This window comes from Rhagoletis pomonella, unplaced genomic scaffold (genome assembly GCF_013731165.1).
Source record: "Rhagoletis pomonella isolate Grant_MI unplaced genomic scaffold, Rhpom_1.0 Rhpom_scaffold_00004, whole genome shotgun sequence".
In the NCBI taxonomy this organism is placed as follows: domain Eukaryota; kingdom Metazoa; phylum Arthropoda; class Insecta; order Diptera; family Tephritidae; genus Rhagoletis; species Rhagoletis pomonella.
In genome coordinates this window covers 32,160,347-32,182,096 of record NW_023458558.1, presented here as the reverse complement: position 1 = coordinate 32,182,096, position 21,750 = coordinate 32,160,347, and the positions used below count along the sequence as shown (strand labels likewise).

Here is a 21,750-nt window from a genome sequence, read left to right as displayed (position 1 = left end):
TGGCATAGCATTCGGTTAAATGTATTTACACGATAACGTTCTCGCTGGGAAGCTTTTCCATGCCAAAAAGCATATGAATTTAATTTTATAACGCATCTGGCAGCGCTTGATTTCAATTTGGGTTTTCAGCACGGTTTTTTTATTCGACGAGTTGCTACTGAAATTGAGAGAAATTTAATAAAAAGCAAAGTACGTAAATCTATAAGAAAAGTCAACTCGTTATAATTGAAGCAAAAATAATCGATACAACTGGATTGGAAACAAAAAAATTACTAATTTATGTAGGATTCCACACTAAACCCATTTCATTAAGTACTTTCTGGTACAGTGTTTTGCAACCCTGTAGCAAAGAAAAAGCAAATGCAGAAAGTAAATTTGTAAAACACAGTCAGTGAAATTGGTTGCAAAAAGGTTTGTGTTTGATGAATTATTTACGTTCGTTGCGGTTTTAGCTATTTTTCAATTAAACTCTATTTAAATTGTTCCCCAACATTTTTAGACAAGTTAGTCAGATTAGAAAATATAAAAGGTGTTTATGTAGACTAACTAGTCGCTGCCAATATGCCTGGGGCTATGTTCCTATAAATTGAGGCCGAAGAATCGATTTTGTGCATAAGCAAAGGAGATCCGAGGTCTATCTGGGACAAAAAAGTGCTATTAGCGCTACGGAAGCAAACTTTGTGTGCAGTTTGTAACACCACCGTGGCTGAGGTATGGAGAAGAGCGATCATATTTCAGTAACATTGTCAGGTGCTGGTGTTGGTGGCACTGAAGAAGACAGTCTAACTGCCAAGCAGCCCAAACGGCGTAGCTTGCGACGGGTATGTTTGCCTTAAATTTCACTTGAATCAAAAAATTTGTACTTTCAAAAATGAAACATTTTATTCAACCACTTTTCACAGGCATGGAATCAACTGCCTCGATGCCAGCAAAATATTATCGGCCTATGCATAGTATCGGCAATATTTATGTTAATTATTCACATACCCTACGGAATTTTTGATGCTCGTCGGGTGAAGGTACTTCGCTTCGATTCATCGATTAGTGCAGGTTGGATTCCTATTAAGTCACCATCTGTCACTCCATCAAAAGACGGGATACTCATGGCTCATGCCGACAATCTTAACGATATAGTTGACAATGCGTTACTGGAAACCAACCAGAAGCCCGTGTTATTACCAAAAAATAACCCATCAGAATTCCAAGAGGTAAGTGTGGCTAACAGGTGTTATAGGCGCATAAGATATTTTATCTTATCAAATCTTGTCAGCACCAATAGTAGGTGTGTACATATGTAAAGGTGCCGACCAATCATATGCGCTTACAGATAAAGAGAAACACACATTGAAATTAATATACTTACATGTTATTATGTACTTACGTGACTGATAATAATTCGTCTTTTTAGCTCAAGACTGTTTGTTTAATAAATACCGCTGTTTACTAATTAAACAAAAGGGGCAAAGGTGTTAGTATAAGAAAAAAATTAGATGTTTTAAGGCTGTAAAATTAATTTGTTTATTTGTACAGCAAACTAATCATGTTTCTAATAGCGGTATTCTGGTTGTGATTCGGGTGTTTGATAAAAAGAATATAGTTTCTTTATATTATAGTGCTCTTAAATGTTTAGAGGTATTAGAATATATCGTTGTTTGGAGTTTAGGCATACGTGCATACATACATACATATCTTGAATTACTTTAGATAGCAAATGCGAGTAACATTTAATTTAAAGAATCTGTGTCTGCACAATACTTAAATGCCGTATAATAATTGTATTCTTAAGGCGGATTCATCGTTAAAGCTCCGAACTTTTTCTTTCATGTTTTTGTTGTTGCGTTTCTCTCCCAGAGAGATCCAACAATGGTCCTATATTTTTAACAGAACGTTCTTTGATCATTTACCTAATACACCGATAGAATTCCTTCAGCTTCCATAATAGGTTCTTTGTCTGTCCTAGACCAATCAATTATTCAGAATCTGATTCAAAAATGAAGAAAAATCCTCCGCGCTCGAGAATGTCAAAACGTTTTTTTTTTTTTTAAATTTGCTACCCTCCCGCTCCCTTGCGTCACGTTCAAATCGTCAGAATATTTAAATGCACACATAAAATAACCCACCATACCTTAATCCGATGCGCTCGAGTAAATTTGACAAGCGATTTTTTTACTATTCTGACGGGCTGCTTTGCGGTAGCGCTCCTAAGTACAAAGAGAGCTTAGAATTGGTGCCCAACGCTGGCAGAAAAAATAAATTTTTTTGAATATTGAAGTTTTATATTTGAATAGGCGGCATACACGATGCGTCTGACTCGCGAGTCATTTGTACGTGTTGACTCGCCTTCGACTGCACACAGCTGAATCATACAGTCATTCCAGGAGTCATGGCCTTGTAACTAATACATATTTAAGTTATAGCCGGCATACACGGTGCGGTACACCGACATGACCCCTGGTATGACTCTGAATGACTCAACTGTGTGTAGTTGGAAGACGAGTCAACACGCATACAGATGACTCCCAACTGGCAAATTGGCAGTATTATCTATGTATCTATTATAATAAAACTGTAAATTGTTCGTCTGTTTGTATACTTAAACTCACTAATCTCCGGAACTACTGAATGGATGTTCATGGATCTATAACTGGTATCTAGACAGTGACTTCGGACATTACATAGGGTACACAACCAGGGGGCGTGTCACCTCCCATATGCTACATATAACCTCGAAACCGTAAGACACATGACTTTGATATTTAGTGTGTTGACATACATATGTATGGTAGATGCTTTTGTAAAGTAGATATACTTTTGTAAAACGGGCGTGGTACATCCTATAGGTGTGAAATTTTTAATCAGCCATAACTTCAGAATCATACGTGATATGAATTTGAAATGTGGTATGAAGACATACCCATGGTAGGCGCTTATAGTACTGCATATATTAATGAGTTTGTACTCGGGGTGTAGCACATCCCATAGGCGAGAATTTTCAAATCAGCAATAACTTCGGTACGGTAAGTCACATGACTTTGAAATTTGGTGTGAAGACAGATCTATGATAGATGTTTGCAGTAAAGTATTCATATATATAAATAAGTTTGTAAAAGGGGGCGTGGAACATGTTACATGTGTAAAATTGTATTCAGAAATAACTTAGGAATGATAAGTCGCATGAAGTGGAAGTTAGTGTGAAGACATAACTAAAGTAGGCGCTTATAGCGATGTAAACATTAGTGAGTTGGTATAAGGGCCCACGGCACTTTCCACAACCGTGAAATCTCAAATTTGCTATATCTTCGGACCCCTAACTCACATGACTTTGAAATTTGATCAAAAGATGTGGTAAATGTATACAAATGAGTTTCTACAACAGGGCGTGGCGTTTGTGGTTAACTGAAAGAGAGTGGCTGTTTACCAGGGGCGCGCCACCCCCAATAGATGGAGAACGTATAGAGAACCCTAACCTTGGACCCATAGCAAACAGACAGCTGAATGTAATAACCTGTTGTAAACTAAACAGGAATGAGAGTTTGCAAAAAAAAAAACGCGCATGTATTCAGAGAAAATCAATTTAAAAATTAAAGCGCAATTCATTATTCTTTAGGTACCTTAATTCACATAACCTTAATAATAAAACAAGATTTTTAGTAAAGAAAATTATGACCAAAATATTTGGAGGCCTTCCATTTTAATTTAAAAGTCTTCAGTATTTTTCGAGACTTGCTTTGGCATGTGATTATATGTCGAATGCTCACGAGTGGGATGCCGAACGACGCCGGATACTCTGCATCATAAAATATACTTTTGCAAAAAATTATGGCGACAGATGGCGCTGGAGTCAAGATATTAAAGAATCCGTCTTTATCGTACTACCTGGATTAACGGGTATTAACTTTTTGATAAGAAGTGCTTCTGCGCTGAAATCAAGATATTTAGATACCCCTCTAAAAATTTATTTTTTTGATGACTTAATAAAGCCCCATCCTTTATGTATGAATACTAAGAAACGCCAAATTGTTTAAGTTGCCACAGATGTCCTAGATATATTTATTTATTTATTTAATGTCTAAAGTTGTAAATGGTACAGACAATATGCAAAATTACAAGCTATGTAGTTAAATTTTTGGTACAATTTGAAGCGTTAAAATAACTAAGAGTAAATACAATAAAGGCTATTCTAAATTTTTGCACAATAAATAGTTTTTAATTTTGTATAGATAATTGATTTTGATTCCGACAAGTCAAGATCCAAAAATTTTGAGAAACAGTTGTACTCAGTCAAAGCCCTGACAATGGGGGCATTTGCATTGTAAACTGTTTTAATTTTACCCAATACGAAAAGTATCAAAGCGACGAAGGTTTCTACTCGGCACGATGAGATCTATCTACCCAAGAAGGGATGAGCAGTCGACTTTACCCAAGACAATGTCAAGAAGAAATGACACGGGCAGTAGTGAGCATCTATTGTTTAATTTTAATAAACTAATCAATTGGCAACGCGACTCGTAAGGTGAAATCGGTTCAGAAATATGTAAAGTGTGCAGAGCAAAGCGTAGGAATATTTTTTGCACTCTCTCCAAACGATTGATGTGAATAGCGTGATACGGTCTCCAGATAAACGTGGCGTATTCCTGTTTAGACCGTACCAAGGCAGTGTACAAAGTCTTAAGTGTGTACGGGTCAGAAAATTGCGGGGAATGTCGTCTAACAAAAGCTAGCATTGCGAGAGAGTTTAAGATGGTGTAATTTATATGCGCATTAAAATTAAACTTCGAATCAAAAAAACACTCCCAAGTCTTTAAACACATCAACTGATTTGAGGACGGAATTAGCTAAATGGTAAGAAGTGGACAGAGGTTTAGGCAGTTTAGAGAACGTGGCTTTGTGGCATTTATGGATGTTAAGGAAGAGATGATTCATGGCACACCAATTATAGCTTATTGAGTTCTGATTAAAGACTGACCGAGTCGCTGTGACATCTAACCTCAGAGTATACTTTCAGGTCGTCCGCGTAAAGAAGAAAACGAGCTGAAGAGAAACCCGACGATACATCATTGAAAAAATAAAAAAAACAATGGGCCCAAGATACTACCCTGAGGAGCTCCAGAGGTTGCAATAAATGGTTTAGATGAGAGACCATCTATAACAACACTAGAACTCCTATTTTCCAAGTACGACTTGACCCGTTTCAAAAAAAAAAAAACAAAGAAAACCAAAATTGGCTAGTTCAACAACCAATATTTTGAGGGGAATTTTATCGAAGGCTTTGGAGAAATCGGTGTAAATCACATCAACATGATAGCCACGTCGGAAAGCGCAAAGCAATCCTCTGTAAAAACTGAGAGATTAGTTAATGTGGATCTGGCCGCCACGAATCCATGTTGGTTAGGATTAATCAAATGCTTCACAATGAAATGCAGCTTATTTTTTATAATGCATTCGAATAGTTTGGAGACCGACGATAGCTTTGAAATTGGCCTATAATTCGTAATATCGCTTTTACTGCTACTTTTAAATACTGGGGTGATAGTAGTACGTTTCCAATAATTTATGAAGGTACCTGCCGATAGAGACCTATTATATATTAAAATGAGCGGTGTCACTAAAGATGCACAATTTTTCAGCAGATTGACTGAAAGACCATCCACATCAGTCTGTGAGGTCATCGGTATATCAAGATGAAGTGTGACGAATTAAAAAGAACACGATACGAACATCAATTACCCCGTTTGAGCGGGAAAACTCTTTCTTCCTGTGGAACAGCAGGATTTAAACCTTGCAATACATACATATACCATATGTTATTCTTTGCCTATGAGTAAGGAAAATTCTGCTCTTCAGTCCTTTCAACAGAATTCAATAATGTTTACATTACAAGCCGTTATTGCATTTCAAACACTTATTTTTTTTATTGGTCAACGCAAAAGTTCTTATCAGGTGTCGCTAAGCAAGCCAGCATTTGCTAGTTTTTAATAAAAAAGGTACATTAGTGTAAATCACCCGCCATTTCAGTTTATAACGTAATAATACTTATGTTTGTAAAGTTAATAACAAAAACTTATATTTTTAATACTCGAAATTAAATAGTTTTATGTTATAATGTAAACATAATAGCCTATCATTAAAACCATTTTTTTTCAGGCATTTTTGAGGTTAGGTTGTATGGGAGGTATGCTTTAAAATAAATCGATTACATCCATATTTTTGGAGTTCATAATAATAATAATAATAGGTTGGCGCTTACACATATGTTAGTGCTTGGCCGAGCTTCTTCTCCGAGTTGTGGCGTGCACCTTGATATTGTCACGCAAAGGGGAGGACCTACAGTTTTACGCCGACTCCGAACGGCGATTGTATTTTTATGAGAAGCTGTTTTTCATGGCAGAAATAAACTTGGAGGTTTGCCATTGCCTGCCAAGGGGCGACCGCTGTTAAGAAAAAATCTTTTTTCTATATTTTTTGCGATGTTGTTACCACTAATACAAAGATATGGGCCAAATTTCGGACTCATATATTCATCGGTGCTTTTTTTAATGACATTTTTGAGGTTAGGTTTATGTGGGAGGTATAATTTAAAATAAATCGATCACACCAGTTTTTCGGTTTATGTCCAGAAATGTTGCTTGCAAAAAAGTGAGGTTCTACGCCGATTCCTTCTAATTTTTTCCTAAAAGTGTATGGGGCTGTACTACTGTGCTGCGTGCAAATTTGAGCGCTAGGTAATTATAAGAGGTTAGATAAACACCACTATTCTTAATTAAAAATGGAAAGGAAATAACTACTTTTATAATTCATTGCGTGTAAATTTATTAATGTTCATGTTAGGATGCGTTCACACTGAAAGCCGAGCGGCGCCGAGCGCAGCGAGGTGGCAAAGGTGAAGCTGCTGGTATTCACACTGAATGAAGCGGAGCTTCTCCATGGACTTGGCTGCAAAGATACCACAAAAAATACCGTCAATGAAAAGCGCAAAAATTTTTGCAAAATTTTATCCAAAAAATTATTTGTAAAATTCGTTTTTGTCTGAATATTTTGATAATTTGTTTGCAACAGTATCATGGAGCTGAAAAATTAAATAGAAAATTCAAAATCAAAAACTGCCTTGCTTTCTGCTCCAAAACGCTTCTGAAAAAGCTTGCTGAATGAACACTTTCACATAGCTACGGCGATTTGAAAACTTCACTCAGCTCGGAACTCTTGGCTCCGCTTTCTGTGTGAACGTACGCTTATAGGCGGCATACACGGTGCGTCTGACTCGCGAGTCGGTTTGTATGTGGTAGTGAAAATAAATATGCATTCTCTGAATGACTCAACTGTGTGTGGTCGAAAGACGAGTCAACACGTGCACAGATGACTCGCAAGTCAGACGAACCGTCTATGGAGCCTATTAGGCTAATGAAGTAAATTTATTCGGTACCTATATTATTGTATGTATTTTTTAAATGTATCTTGCAGATAAAGTCACTTGATTCCAACAATCTGGATCAGAAGAATGACGATGGTGTCGAAAGTGCAGCAGTATTACCAGAAAATCAGAAGTCAAACGCTTTACAGGGTCCTTTAGTTGATGCTCCTAATAAAATAAGTATACAAGAAATCAACATCAACGATAATCACATTGAAAGTCCCTCCGTTGATGCTAAGGCGAGCACTGAAAATGATGAGCGTGTCGCTTTGGAAGCAGCTGTGTTAAATCCGCGAGTTGTGCCTGGCACAAATAATATTGCAATTAATGATTTTGTCAACAGTCTAGACACCTATACCTTGCCGCAAAAGCAACATTTCCACGGCGCGACAAATGAGCGTCAAACTGCTGTTATTGCGGCTTTCAAGCACTCATGGAGCGGTTATAAAAAGTATGCTTGGGGACATGACAACTTGAAGCCATTATCACAGGGTTCGCACGATTGGTTTGGCTTGGGTTTGACCATCGTAGACTCGCTGGACACAATGTATATAATGGGTTTAGAGGATGGTATGATTTTAAAACACGCTGTTTTTCCAACAAAATATGTCTAACTTATTCCCGCAGAATTTAATGAGGGTCGTGAGTGGGTCAACAATTTCCTCACATTTGATATCAATCGGGATGTGAATCTGTTCGAAGTGACTATACGTGTGTTAGGTGGCCTACTGTCTGCTTACCATTTAAGTGGTGATAAAATGTTTTTGACGAAGTCGGTGAGTTTGTTGCACATATTTAAATACACAACCAAACATCCTTAATCGTTTCTATAACAGATTGAACTAGGCAATCGCATGTTGCCGTGCTTTCTCTCGGCCTCTGGCATACCATTTTCTGATGTAAATCTGGCATCAATGAGTGCACACTCGCCTAAATGGTCCCCAGATAGTTCGACCAGCGAAGTAACTACCATTCAGTTGGAATTTCGTGATCTCAGCCGATCTGCTAATATATCAATTTATGAAATAGTAAGCAATAAAACTTAAAACTTATTAAATATTATTCTATACGTTTATCTTCTTAATAGGTGTCTCATGCAGTTAATAAGAAGGTCCATGCGTTAGAGAAAATCAATGGTCTGGTACCGATATTTATAAATGCAAATACAGGCACGTTTAGAAATTATGCCACAATATCCTTGGGTGCGCGCGGTGACTCCTATTATGAGTACCTTTTAAAACAATGGCTACAAACTGGACGAAAAAGAGATGATTTGTAAGTGTTGAAGTCTTTTATTATATTGTTTTCCAGGATCGCTGTTAATTGTATGGAGTACCCAATTAGTTAAATTTCTTAACTACATAATTCAGTTGATTGCAACTTAAACCAGTAAAAAGTATAAATGTACGCCAAACCGAACTTTATATACCTGGCGCACGTGTTAAATGTGCAAGAGTGTTTTTTTCTGGATTTCAAAAATTTAGCTTCTCATCTATTGCTAAAATATTAATGCAAGCGTCTATTCTGAGTGAATTAACTTATTTAGTTGCCGATTTATCGCAGTTTTCGTATTTCTGTAAATTACCCTTATATGGAAGTTGCATGTGGTTACTGTCCGATTTCAAAAAATTTTATCAGGTTTCTGTCCCGAGTTTGGTGCGGGTTGATGTAGTGATTACTCACTTACAGCAATTCTTCATAAATCGACGGTGCCACGCCTATTTTCACAAAAGTTTATACGGCTTTCCCACGGCACCACAATTATATAGTTCGCTCTCTCATTCGTAATTCGCACTCCACCTTCGAATTACGTAATTCGCCATACAACATTTTGAGGGCGAATTATCTCATTTGTTGGTAATTCAGATCCAATTACCACGCGAATTACGAACGAATTGCTTGCACTTTTTCTGAGTATGAAAAGTAAAGTTCATACATGTGTACATCAGCACTTTTATACGGAAACTTATAAATTTTTAGCAATAACTTACATTTGGCATCAATTTTGCAGCCAAGAGAAGAACAAAGACAGAGAACTGTCAAATCGAATTAAGAATGTGCCCGTGGTAATGGGATAATTCGCGATCGTAATTGGGGAAGCGAACAAAGTAATTCATGGTGCCGTGGGAACTACTTCAAATTCCAATTTCCAGCGATTGGGATGAAGTACTTATGGAAATTTCGTTATTTTGGGATTTTTTCTAAAATACCATCATATAGGTGGTGGGCGTGGTTACCATCCGATTGAACCCATATTCAATACCTACCTTGTACCAAATTTCGTTGAGATATCTAAATTTTGCTCGAATTATTTTATAAACCTATGTATGTCTATATTTATCTCGATTCTTTTAGACTGCTATAAATAACCGTTATGCGAACGAAGTTATAATACCAGTGCTGTAAAAAAAAATTGGAGCTAAAACGGTAGAAAAAAAGAGCTAAATAATACTAAGCTACATTTTTTTAAGTTTAGCATTTATTGACGTAAAGTTGATTTTCACATTTTCCGCAATTTAAATAAACACAACGTATTTTATAAATTGTAAGTGCTTGAGGCAGTGCTGAAAAAAAACTTGTAAAATCAAAATAAGGAGCATGTCGATGGCTGAGTGGAAGATCGACCTATCTCGGCGGCCGTTCGAAAAGCCCTATCTCAGAAATTTTCTCAACAACGCTCTATCTCAGAAAACTTTGTAAGAACGCCCTACTTCAGAATTTGATTGAAAAACGCATTATCTCAGAATTTGGTTGAAGAACGCCCCATGAGAAATTCCATTCATTGAAAAAGTGACAAATTGTCATTGCCCGGGCTTAAAATTGTCGCCAGACATATGAAATTTATATGTAAATCATATACAATAATTGCATTTGCATTATTTTAGTTTTAAGAAATATTCACATTATTGAAAAATAATGAAATGCGCGCAATTACCATATAAAAAATCCTGTGAAAGCTTTCCGACCGAGCTATTTGGTTTTTTCCGCCATTGTCGCGATAATTTTGTCAGAGTGACAATTGGCAGCACGATTGACGACAATATTCCATGCGGTCACTGTCGTTTTCCAAAAATTTTCACAGTTGCCTACAAACGTATATGAAACAGGAAATATGTCGCCGACAATTCTGGCAGTGAAATCCTGCCATCTTCTATTTTTTTGTGTTGCTTTGCTGTTCGTTTTCGTCCCAATGAAACATAAAAAGTGCATATTACATACATCGTTTCTAAGGAAGATTTTCTTAATTTGCGGAGGTTTTGGTTTTATCGGGAGTGTTTTACAGTCCTTCCCGGCCAATTTGAAATCGGTACCGTGGGTCCCGATATCCCACGCCCATCTCTAGTACTGACTATGTATTGCATTTTTCACGCAGACCCAAATACTTATGAATTTTTTTGCCTTTGATTGGTTGTGCTCAACGAGAAAGCATTACCAAGACGATTTTTCGGAAATGATAAGTAGCACATTCTCCTATAACCTAGGATTCTTCTTCTGAAGAAGTAAAGAAGTATGTGTATTTCATACCCACAAATGTAAAATAAGTACCTGCCAACGACTACCACAAGAAAATTCACCTTTTTTTTATAAAATACGCGAAATTCAGTTACAGTTGTGAGTAGCTTTTTTTCTCGCATTTGATAACTGGCACAATTGTTTAGTACCTGTATTTTTATTCCTTAGAATCTACCGATAAACGTCTGACCGCTCAAGAAGGTACACCTTAATAAAATGTATATGTTGTGCGAGTTGCACTAGAAATTTTCTGATTTTCTCGATTTTAGCAAGTAAATTAGTAATTTAAGCCGTATTATACATACTAGTATCGCCCAGTTGTCGAAATTCGACATTTTTTCATGCACTTTTAAATTTTGGTTATCACCAATATTGACTCCTTTATGCTAATGACGATTTTGAAGTCCACCACCAAAATTCATAGCGAATTTATAGGAAAACTCAAAATCAAATTTATTACTAGCTTTCGAAATTATACCGAGAAAGGAACCTCAATTTTCATTTACAAAAAATATGCATATGTATGTATATGTTTGTATAGATGAGATGCCTAACGGTTCCTCTGTGACTATTATGTTAAACAAATACCAATTCAGACTGTAAGTACTTTTTTCGATTATATTGGTCTGAGAGCCCCTTGGAACTAAATTGCCAACATATGCATAAACTCCTCATTCTTTTCATCAGAATCGGTGGAGGTTGAGTACCTCGAAGGTGTAAAAATGTCGGCAGCCAGCTCGAAAACGCCCTATCTCAAAAAACTTCTCTAGAACGCCCTATTTCAGAATTTTATTGAAAAACACTCTCTCTCAGAATTTGGTCGAAGAACGAACTGTCTCAGAATTCGATTCAAAAATGCCCTATCTCACTTCAAAATGTATTGAAAATGTGCTGATATAGGGCGTTTTTGAATTGGCAGCTGAGATAGGGCGTTTTTGAAACGAATTCTGAAATAGGGCGTTCTTCAACCAAATTCTGAAATAGGAGTTTTTTGAAAAGTTTTTTGAGATAGGGCGTTTTCGAACTGGCTGCCGGGATAGGTTGATCTTCCACTTAGCAGTCGATATATACTCAGATGTGAAAATATTATTTTTAAATTCGAACATTTTTAAACGATAATCAAATATAAAGTATTAATTTTTACTATACATTATTTCCCTCAGTGTATATACATATTATACAGTATTAGATTACGGATCTTTATACCGTTTTCTAGAGTAGTAAGGCGTTTTGTATTTTGAATAGTGTGAAAACTGACAGTTTATAGAATTCTGAATAGTAGCGATAAACAAACAAAGGGGAGTTAAGGGGTTAAACCTTACCTCAACCGTTACCATTGTTGCCAATTTTTAGTATTAGTAGTTCAACCGCGGGTAAGGCCATTGCGACGCATCGAACAAAATCACTAGGAATGTCCAGGGATCGATCCCTGGTCTGCTAAACCCCGATCGGGTCGGCTTGTCCGTTAACGTTGTCGTCAGCCTCAACTAAGGGGAGGCCCAGGAAGTGTGCAACTTACACCGGGTCTGTCCATAGAGACAGGGGCGTTTGCTGGGTGGGGTTTTTGGGGGCATGCGAAGAGGTACCGTAAGTCTTGTGGCGACACTCCGCATGCCCGGCACTCATTGGACACATTTGCGTTCACTCTGCTCAGGTGCGAGTTTAGCCTGCTGCAGTAGCCCGAGCGAAGTTGGGATATTGTGGAGCGATGCGAGTCTTCCGAGGCAGTCTAAGTTCTGTCTCGTCACGTCGGGTGTGCCCAAAACTGTATGCGCAGGTCGGAGTCTATATAACTCAAGACCGACTTCCTGTGAATGCCGTTTAAGGCCTGTTGGTATGCAGTTGGGTCCAGAGGTTGCTTAATGAACCTCTGCCTTGGCGAGGGCTCTTCTGCGAGCAGTTGTCTGCTCGGATGTCCACATCTGTGGTACCTTACTGGAAACTGCTTGCAGAGCATTGTGTTATGCTCCCTGATGGGGAGCATCTGGACGTTGTCGTGAAGGTGGTGTTAAGGCGACATTAACATCGATATGAGAAAAATTAAACAGCAGCGGAGAGAGGAAACCACCCTGTGGGCCCCCTGTTTAATTTTTGTCGCTTTGCTGGGTCTGAAAATGTGAAAATGACTGACGCATGTCCACCAGTCAGATAATTCGGCAACCACCGTTTGAGTCATCAATATCGTCTGGTAGCGTGGAGCGGCTGACGGTGTCAAACGCCTTTGACAGATTCAACGCTATTAGGACTGTCCACGAGTAATCTGAGTGTTTATGGCGTTAAATGCTGTTGTGCTTTGTAGTTTACGGAACCCAGCTGATACCTCGCTGGGGTCAGTTGTTTTGTGTTATGCAAGAGTAAAACGGCCTCAAGAGTCTTCGCTAACGGGGAAAAGAGGGCTATCGGGCGATAAGACTCTCCTTTGTTGGCGAGTTTCCCCGGTTTAAGCAGTGGGACTACCCTTCCCCTTTTTCAGATGCCCGCCATGGACAAATTGAGGACCTTGGTTAAATAACCTACTCCCGCAGGACCCAGCATAAGCACGCAAGTTCCGTCAGGACCTATGGCTTTGGAAGCTTTCGCCTTCCCGATGGCTACCTGAACCTCACCGCTGGTGCAAACAAGAGCTCCACTTGGTGTGGGCAGTTTGTGCATTCATCTAGTCACTCTCCGTATTAAGATCCTTGATGCGGGGATTTGCCGGACAAAGGTTGTCTCATTGGCTAGCATATTCAGCAGGAAAATTCGGAAGGGGTCGAAAATGCATCCGGCTTGGATGAAGCTGGCTACAGCGGTAGTGACAACCCTGCGGAACTTACGCTCACCTACGTGAACGTCGGTTGGTGTGGGAAGGCAGAGAAGGTGTTGTCAGTAACTTCCGCGAAGTCGTTCCCAATCAGATTTAGAAAAGTAGATGTAGGTTCGGTGTTCGGCGTAAGCAGGTTTATCGGCAGGTTTATCAATCGAGATGACTATGGACAGATGGTCTGATGCTAAGGTCAGCATAGGTCGCCACGTTATGCTGTTTATCAGACCAGCGCTTGCGATTGTTATGTCAGGCGAGCTACTGCAGCTGCCCAAAAGCCTGGTGGATGCGTCGTCGTTCATTGTGCATTTGGAAAAAGATTCTCACGAATAACTGAAATATTCGGGGTTCACCTGTAAAACAAAATCAAAAAAATTTATATTAAAATGATATTGAACTTAAACAAATATGGCGCACGCAGCAAAAATAATTAATTTGTTTGTTTACACTTTTTTGATATTTTGCATTTGTTTCTTTTTTGTTTGGAGTGGGATGGCACAAATTGAAGGAGCAAAATCCCTATACCCAAACGTTACCCATATAAGGGCTCCCAGAAAAGTATTTATTTAAGGTTCATATCAACTGCGTTTTATTGTAACTTTAATAATGAATATTGAAATTCATTTGTGATGATAAATAATATAAACTTAAACTATCACGTAAATTGTAAATAGGAAAAGCGCTTCCAGATTGCAAGCAGGGAAGCAGTTTTTCAGTCTCTCCTTGGTAAGCGTTTTAGAACGGCTTCACTCAAAAACCTACCTTAATTATCTTATAGGCCTATTCTATTTTAATTACACAAGCTTATACAAAGCATACTAATGTTATAAATTTTTATTGCAGTCTTATTTCGGACTATATACGGGCTATTGACGGAGTATTAACGAAGCTGTTGCGTCGTACGCCCAAAGAACAGCATGTCTATATTGGTGAATTAATCAATGGGAAAGACTTCAAACCGAAGATGGACCATCTTACTTGTTATCTACCTGGCACATTGCTTTTGGGACACAAATTTGGAATGCCTACTTCACATTTGTTGCTCGCGCGCGATCTCCTCGAAACCTGCTATCAAACATATATGCGGCAACCTACACAGCTGGCGCCTGAAATATCATATTTTGCACTGACTGCGAATGAAGAGCAAGACATTTACGTGAAGCCCAATGATGCTCACAATCTTTTGCGTCCCGAATTTATAGAGAGTCTATATTATTTCTATGCATTGACGGGCAATCGTACCTATCAGGATATGGGTTGGAATATTTTCCAAGCTTTTGAGAAATACACTAAAGTAGCTTATGGTTATACGTCGATTGGCAATGTTAAGCATGTTTTTAACACAAGACTGCGTGATATGATGGAGAGTTTTTGGTTGAGTGAAACACTTAAATATTTCTACCTTTTGTTCAGCGACAATCGCAAAGAAATTGATTTGGATAAATGGGTGTTCAATTCGGAAGCGCATCTGCTACCTTTGAGAAACCACTAAGATCATAATTGCTTGCATGTGGGTACGCGTGCGTGTGTGCAACAAATGTATGTAACCGTGACCATTGCACCGTTAATCACTCTCAATGTAAATATTATTTACACTTATTTATACATGCATACAAACATAGTGCGTATTATCACGAAACTTGAATGAATTGTATGTACTCGTGATTTTACTTTTGCGTTTGCGCTCAGGTCGTACAGTGGTCGTAATAATTATAGCCCCACCACATTTTGACAAGTTTTACAATTTTTTCTTTGTTATTTAATTTTGATTATAATTACAAAAATATAATAGTTCATTCTTTAACAAAACCCGTGTAAATCCAAGTTTAAAACTTTGTGCAATATTAAAAAAAATTAACAAACTTTCGTAAAATTTCGGGTTTTTCAATTAGATTTTCTAGAAAGATTCTGAGTATGCACTTTTGTAGCCCATTAAATTCTAATACAATGAAGTACAAGTTTCAAATGGCTAAAAATTATGGTTGTTTTTAGATTTTTTTTTTGTCCCATTTGCTTCTATATAACGGATATACAAGATTTATTTTTATATGGAAACCCGTAACAAATTCGACAAAAAAATTAAAATTAAATAAAAAAAAAATTAAATGTCAAAATGGGGTAGGGCTATAATTATTACGACCATTGTATGTAAATAATATATACTACATAAACATAATAATTTATTACTATTTTTAATAATTTAGAGAATAAAATTACTAAAGCAATCTTAACGGCAAGTAACTAACCCGCTCTTCATCGACGTCACAGAGTAATTGTAAAATGTGTGAAACTACAAAATAATGCCAAAAACTTAAAAACGAAGATATTAAAACGTGTAAAAGAGTCATAGGCTCGAGAGGCATCTAACTTTTATATTCAATGTTAAAGTATTTCATATGTAGTTGGTACTCGAATCGTCCAAGAAATTTTGGTTAACTTCAAAGAAGAATGCCACAATTTTTTTTAATTCTTATAGTCGTTATTGTTATCAAAGTGGTATATATTTCTGGTTTTTTCCACAAGAAATCAGAAAAATTCTGAAAATGATGAAGAATTGCCATTCGACAGGTAAATTTTCGTTGGGTGTCACACAACACACATTCACATTCGAGCAAGGCCTTAGAAAAATTCGGACACTGTGGTTTAAAAAATCCCACCTGTCAAATGTCGAGTTGATAAATTTTGAAAGTTGTTGTGATTGTATCCGTGGCCTGCGAACGGAATATTAAAAATAAATATTTTCAAACAGTGCAGCTTCAGTAATTATGTGGACGGTGTGTACAACGACATTCATTGAATATTAGAATTGTTGTCCAAAAGTGATACTTATAAGTTACGTCTATTATAACGCGAATTCCTGGCTTGCCTCTTTCACTATTTCCTGTTTCAATCTTTTTGAAATATGTACATACGCACATATGTATGTGCCAGAGGCTTCCACGCTTATGCTAGTATGTACGAGTACGTTATTAAATCACACTTCTGACAATTACCTTGATGTGAAAGCGACGCATCGAGACATCGTGTGATTAATAACAACATTTACACTATATTCAGTACTATTCCGGGCTAATTCTGGCAAGTTCAGACTCGTATGGGATCGCAATTATTAATTGATATCGTCGACATCGTCAACAGCAGTACGACAGTATTCAGACTACTGAAACTCGATTAAGGAGCACATCACTCCACCAATCGAAGTAAAAACGAACGATGCGGTCATTTTTATTAGGACGGCGGGCCTAAAATTACCATCATCGGTTGCTCGCATCAATACATATGATTACCTATCACTCTCATTCTCTTGATTTGAACAAAATTTGTGAGAATGGGTTTGGTAAAGGTGAAATTTTTTTCCCCGATTGTTTTAGTTTTAGTCAACCTGGGCTAGCTAGTGTGCCGCATTGCTTTTACATACTAATCGTTGCGCTCTCACATTGTATTCGAACACGCAATGTTTCAATGGTACTAAGGTGATGATGCCAACGATGGCATCGCCAGTTATTAACATGTTACCTTTTTATGTAAACGTGCAGGCCTCTAGGTAGTATGTACTTCATACAGTTTTGTTCATAAAAATAGCAGCGCTGAAAAACTTTTGTAGCTTATGATAATTATTTACAATTTATTGATAAATATAAGATATGTAAAATAAGATAAATAATAGACAGTTATTGTTCAAAATAAGAATTTCAAGTTCACCCAAATAGCAACTCACTGACTCACTAAAGTACGAAAAGTACGCCCAGACCATGATTCAGTAATTAAAGTTTTGCTTATTATTGACATTAGAGTTTTGACACTCCCTTAACTCCCTTACAAAGGCTTTGCACACACACACACACGAACCCACGCACAGTGCCTTGCTAAGGGAGTCGATTTTGTCAAGAGGGAGCGAGAACACTAGATGGAAGCGTCGCCATGTTGTGTTTTACGGTTTTCACCGTTTATCTCGTGTTGTATCGGCCTTCTACGAATTCGCAATGTCCTTCAGAGCCGAGCGGTACCATTTTGCTCTCGTCGGCCCACAAAATATTGAACCATTTCGTAATAGGCCAATCGAAATGCGCTCTGGCAAACTCCATCGTTTTTTGCAATTTGCTTTTTGGTGAATAAAGCCACTTTCGGGGGGCTTCTAACAGGGAATCTCCTTATCGTTACTGTACTCACTGGTAGATCAAGCTGTGTTTGTTTTTAAATTCTATTAGTTCTTCAGTGTGTGATGTAGCGGCTTTTGTACAAACCGGACTTTACAAAGAGAATCGATTAGGGCTTTTCTATATTTGCGTAAGATATGTATGTACATGTATTTTCTTACCGCAACTTTTGTGGAAGTATGTAGTTCTCTTTGGCTGATCGATTTTTTTCGACACATGTGAAAAATTGTACACCATTCTGCTGATACTTATTTCTCAAAATTTTAATGCCACGAAGAAGCAATAAGCAAATATAAATAGCGAAGCGTTTGTTTCATATTGACGACTAGAGCCGTAAAAGTAACGTAAATTTGGATACCCGTATGTGTTCGTTACTAATCCAATCAACACCTGAATCTTTCGTATCGTTACTTTACTTGTTACTTTTGATACAAGCACTTGTTTGTACCTCACACGAAATGTTCGTTCGTACACATGTATGTACATGCAACACACATTAGTATCGATACGAACAACAGTTTCGTTCCCGCACAATATGTTGGTTGTATTGATTCATGGTTCATATACGGAGCATGCGAGTAAGGAAATTATTATGTGAGAAACGATTCGGTACTTCGAGTCAGGGGTTGTACCCTGTTACTCAGTAACGAATAAAAACGGTTTGCTACAGCTCTATTGACGGGGTTAAATGATACATATGTATGTAGCTTTGACAAATTTTACCAATTCAAGGATGATCAGAAAATTAGCCATCACCAGCTATCAATCCAATCAAGAGCGCAAGCGAAAATAATATGCAAAATTAGAGGAAAATTAAAGTCAACGAAAAGAAAATTAGCCTTCACTTGTAAAAACTGACAAGAAGACACACCAGCTGGCTTTTTAAAACTAGTAACACTGTCAAAAAATAAAGATTTCGCTCAGAGCGGGAGAGTAACACTGAAAAGTACGTGATCGCTTTCTAGTAAAATATGTTAACTTCTGTCAGCTTCAACATAACCTCAAAATTTTGGTTGAAAATTTTTGCTTATTTTGTATGTAAATACACTCAGCTAACACACGTTTATGAATAAACAAAAATACTTTCAAATCTAAAAACTATCCAACATGCTTTAGCAGAGCGCACTTCTCTTTTGTTTACAATTTGGTTGTCAAACACACTACAGCTGATCGTTTAACACATTCAGCCGAATTTACCAGCAAACATCTCCCAACTAAAACTGATAACTTCTGATAGAGAGGGCCTTATTTACTCTCTTTGTTTCCTCTCAATTGTCAGAGAACCGAGTACGAGATCGACTTCCAGTAAAATCTGACTAGCCCGGACTCGTACGGGATCGCAACTAGATCGCAAACTCATCGTGCCGCTATTGAAGAAAAAAGTAAAGTGAACGTTCAGTATACGCTAGGAACATTTTCTGAAAGTAAAAATTAGTTAGCACTATCACAAAGTAGTAAGTTAAAAATCATAGTAAATACCAAAGTCCAAAAAAGTGGAATTACTTTGTTTACAAAAATTGTAATCATATGTTTTCTGATGGATAATTTTTGCTTGCTAAAATTTTCCCGGCACAATATGAGCGTCTCTCTTGCAACGAACTGTAACTTGGCTTTCTCAATTTTTGAGTGATGGATAATTTTTTGGCGTTATCGAACGTCTACTTGTATAAGTTCTGAATAACTATAACACATTTTTGTGTTTTCGAACGCAATAATTGGCATTGTCAAATTTGAATTCGTTGTTTAATAAAAGTAGGCTTAAAATTTAAATTAATATAGAAATCTCATATGAATAGTGAATTTATGCAGACAAAATATGTAGTTGTTTAGTTATTAGGTTGCTTAGGTTTAGAAGGGGCACTTTAAGAACTCCGACGCATATAGTATGTATGCAAGAATGATAGAATACAAGATTGCGCCGATCAGAGAGGATTTTTGAGAATAACTTTTGTGTGACGTCACACTGGTGCAATTGCGAGAGAGAAATGCCAAAACGTGAGCAAGAATGGAAGAAGAAGAAAAAATGTTGCAAGGAAAATGTAAACAAGTTGCACCAGTGTGACGTCATGCAAACAACGATGCTGTCAAATTCGTTAAGAGAGGAATATCGATCGGTCCGAGATCGGCGCAACCTTTGTATTCTCGTGGTATGTATGTACATTATCGACGACCGAAAATCCACTTCTTTAGAATTTTAATTGATAATAGCAAAAATATGGTTCATTATGCTCTAAAAATAATCTGTACGAAATATGACAATTTTTGGTCAATATCTTAGGCGCGCCCAAGTCCATCAAAGTTTAAGTGTTAAAAAATGGTTTCTTAGCTTACTTCGATTCTCCGCAAAAAAGTCCATATCGTCACTAGACACGAATAAAGGCGCGAGCTCAAAAGTTGACGGCGAAAAAAGATGCATAAAAAAACTTCAGCGTCAAAGACTCTTCTACTACTCCTCCTTCTACTTCCCGAAGTTTTTCATAAGCATCTTTTTTCGCAAAATTTTTTTACGCGCTTTTTTTCGCCGTCAAAATACCAGCGCGCCTTTATTCGTGTGTAGTGACGATATATCAAGTTATGTACGACTAATACTTCCGAAGATAATTGCAATTTTAGTAGAAAAATGTGTATATTAATATTTATTTTGTGAGCACATTGAACTTTACATAGATTGTTTGTGGAGCATATTTTTGCTAATACCAATCAAAATTCTAACAAGTAATTCTTAGCAAAAAAAAACGACTTAAAAAATAAATATATATATATATATATTTCATGATCCAAATATCGGATCTAAACCAGATTAGTATGGGACCACCTCTGAGACACTAACTTTCCGATGCAAAAAGAATTATCGAAATCGGCCGACGAACTGATAACGTCCTACTTTTTTGGAAGTCGGTTAAAAAAGCGGATTTTCGGCCCACGCTAATGTACATGTTAATAAAAATGATATTAAATGAATATGTAGTATTTATTTTCGTTATGAAGCAATCCTAAAAATACAAACGCATTAAATAATGTTATAAACAATGCAAAAGGCTCTATTACACACATCATATGAGAGTTATGAAGCTTTGTAAGATACCCGAGAAATTTTTAAAATGTATATAGAAAATGCTTTCAGGGTTCTGGTAATGATGCCAATAATGATTGTATATTTTAAGAATATGATTTCAATTATTTTACTTGAAAGCAAACATAACGGAATACCTATTTCCGAAACATTGTCACTAAGGGCATTTGCATTACTCGTAAAAACGATGCTTGTATGCTTGTGCGCAATTTGAAAAGTCGTCTACCCACCTAATTTAGAATTTGATTTGCTCTTTCAGCAATAATCTTGGTGTCCTATAATGTAGTATTAAAAAATCCGTGTTAATGTTTTAAATGTATACATATAAATATGAGCCGTTTATTTTAAAGGCGCCATACAATGACCCATACATATATAAATTTGGAATTGTTTATTTGATGTTCATTATTTTTTTTATGAAAGTATAGCTCTTTACCTAACAAACCAAAAAAAAAATGCAGATTTCAGATTTGGTGCAAGAATTCTGAAAATTGTGCAAAGTTTCGCCAAAATTGTGGTACGCATTTTTTCTAAAACAAAAAACTTCGAGCATACTGTGCTATTTATTATTATTTATACTAAAACTTAATGATCTAAAAAACTGCATACCCATTTTTTTCGAAAGATTCTGATTTAGAAGTTTGAAATTTTGGTTAAAATTTGCAGAATAAACAGAAGAAAAATTGCCGAAAATTGCTAAAATGCTGTCACTCAATTTATATACATTTCCACCTCTTTCGCTTAAATGGTTTGTTACTTCTAACTGAATGCATGTGTGAATCGTTCTACTGTCATA

At 36.9% G+C, this 21,750-nt stretch overlaps 1 protein-coding gene across 1 annotated transcript; it reads left to right on the top strand.

Moving 5' to 3' along the window:
* The first annotated feature begins 261 nt into the window (after positions 1-261).
* Positions 262-15,518, top strand: LOC118737460 (endoplasmic reticulum mannosyl-oligosaccharide 1,2-alpha-mannosidase). The gene is made up of 8 exons (XM_036467965.1): positions 262-411; positions 500-821; positions 903-1,208; positions 7,459-7,978; positions 8,036-8,184; positions 8,245-8,436; positions 8,496-8,683; positions 14,568-15,518. The coding sequence occupies exons 2-8, from the start codon at positions 714-716 to the stop codon at positions 15,214-15,216; spliced, it is 2,112 nt and encodes a 703-aa protein (XP_036323858.1). The 5' UTR covers positions 262-411; positions 500-713; the 3' UTR covers positions 15,217-15,518.
* The last annotated feature ends 6,232 nt before the right edge of the window (positions 15,519-21,750 follow it).

Coding starts and splice junctions, on each gene's coding strand:
- LOC118737460 (XM_036467965.1), top strand. CDS start 714: ATGGAGAAGAGCGATCATATTTCAGTAACATTGTCAGGTGCTGGTGTT. Junction 8,185..8,244: donor AAATGTTTTTGACGAAGTCG/GTGAGTTTGTTG, acceptor TTTCTATAACAG/ATTGAACTAGGCAATCGCAT. Junction 8,437..8,495: donor ATATATCAATTTATGAAATA/GTAAGCAATAAA, acceptor TCTTCTTAATAG/GTGTCTCATGCAGTTAATAA.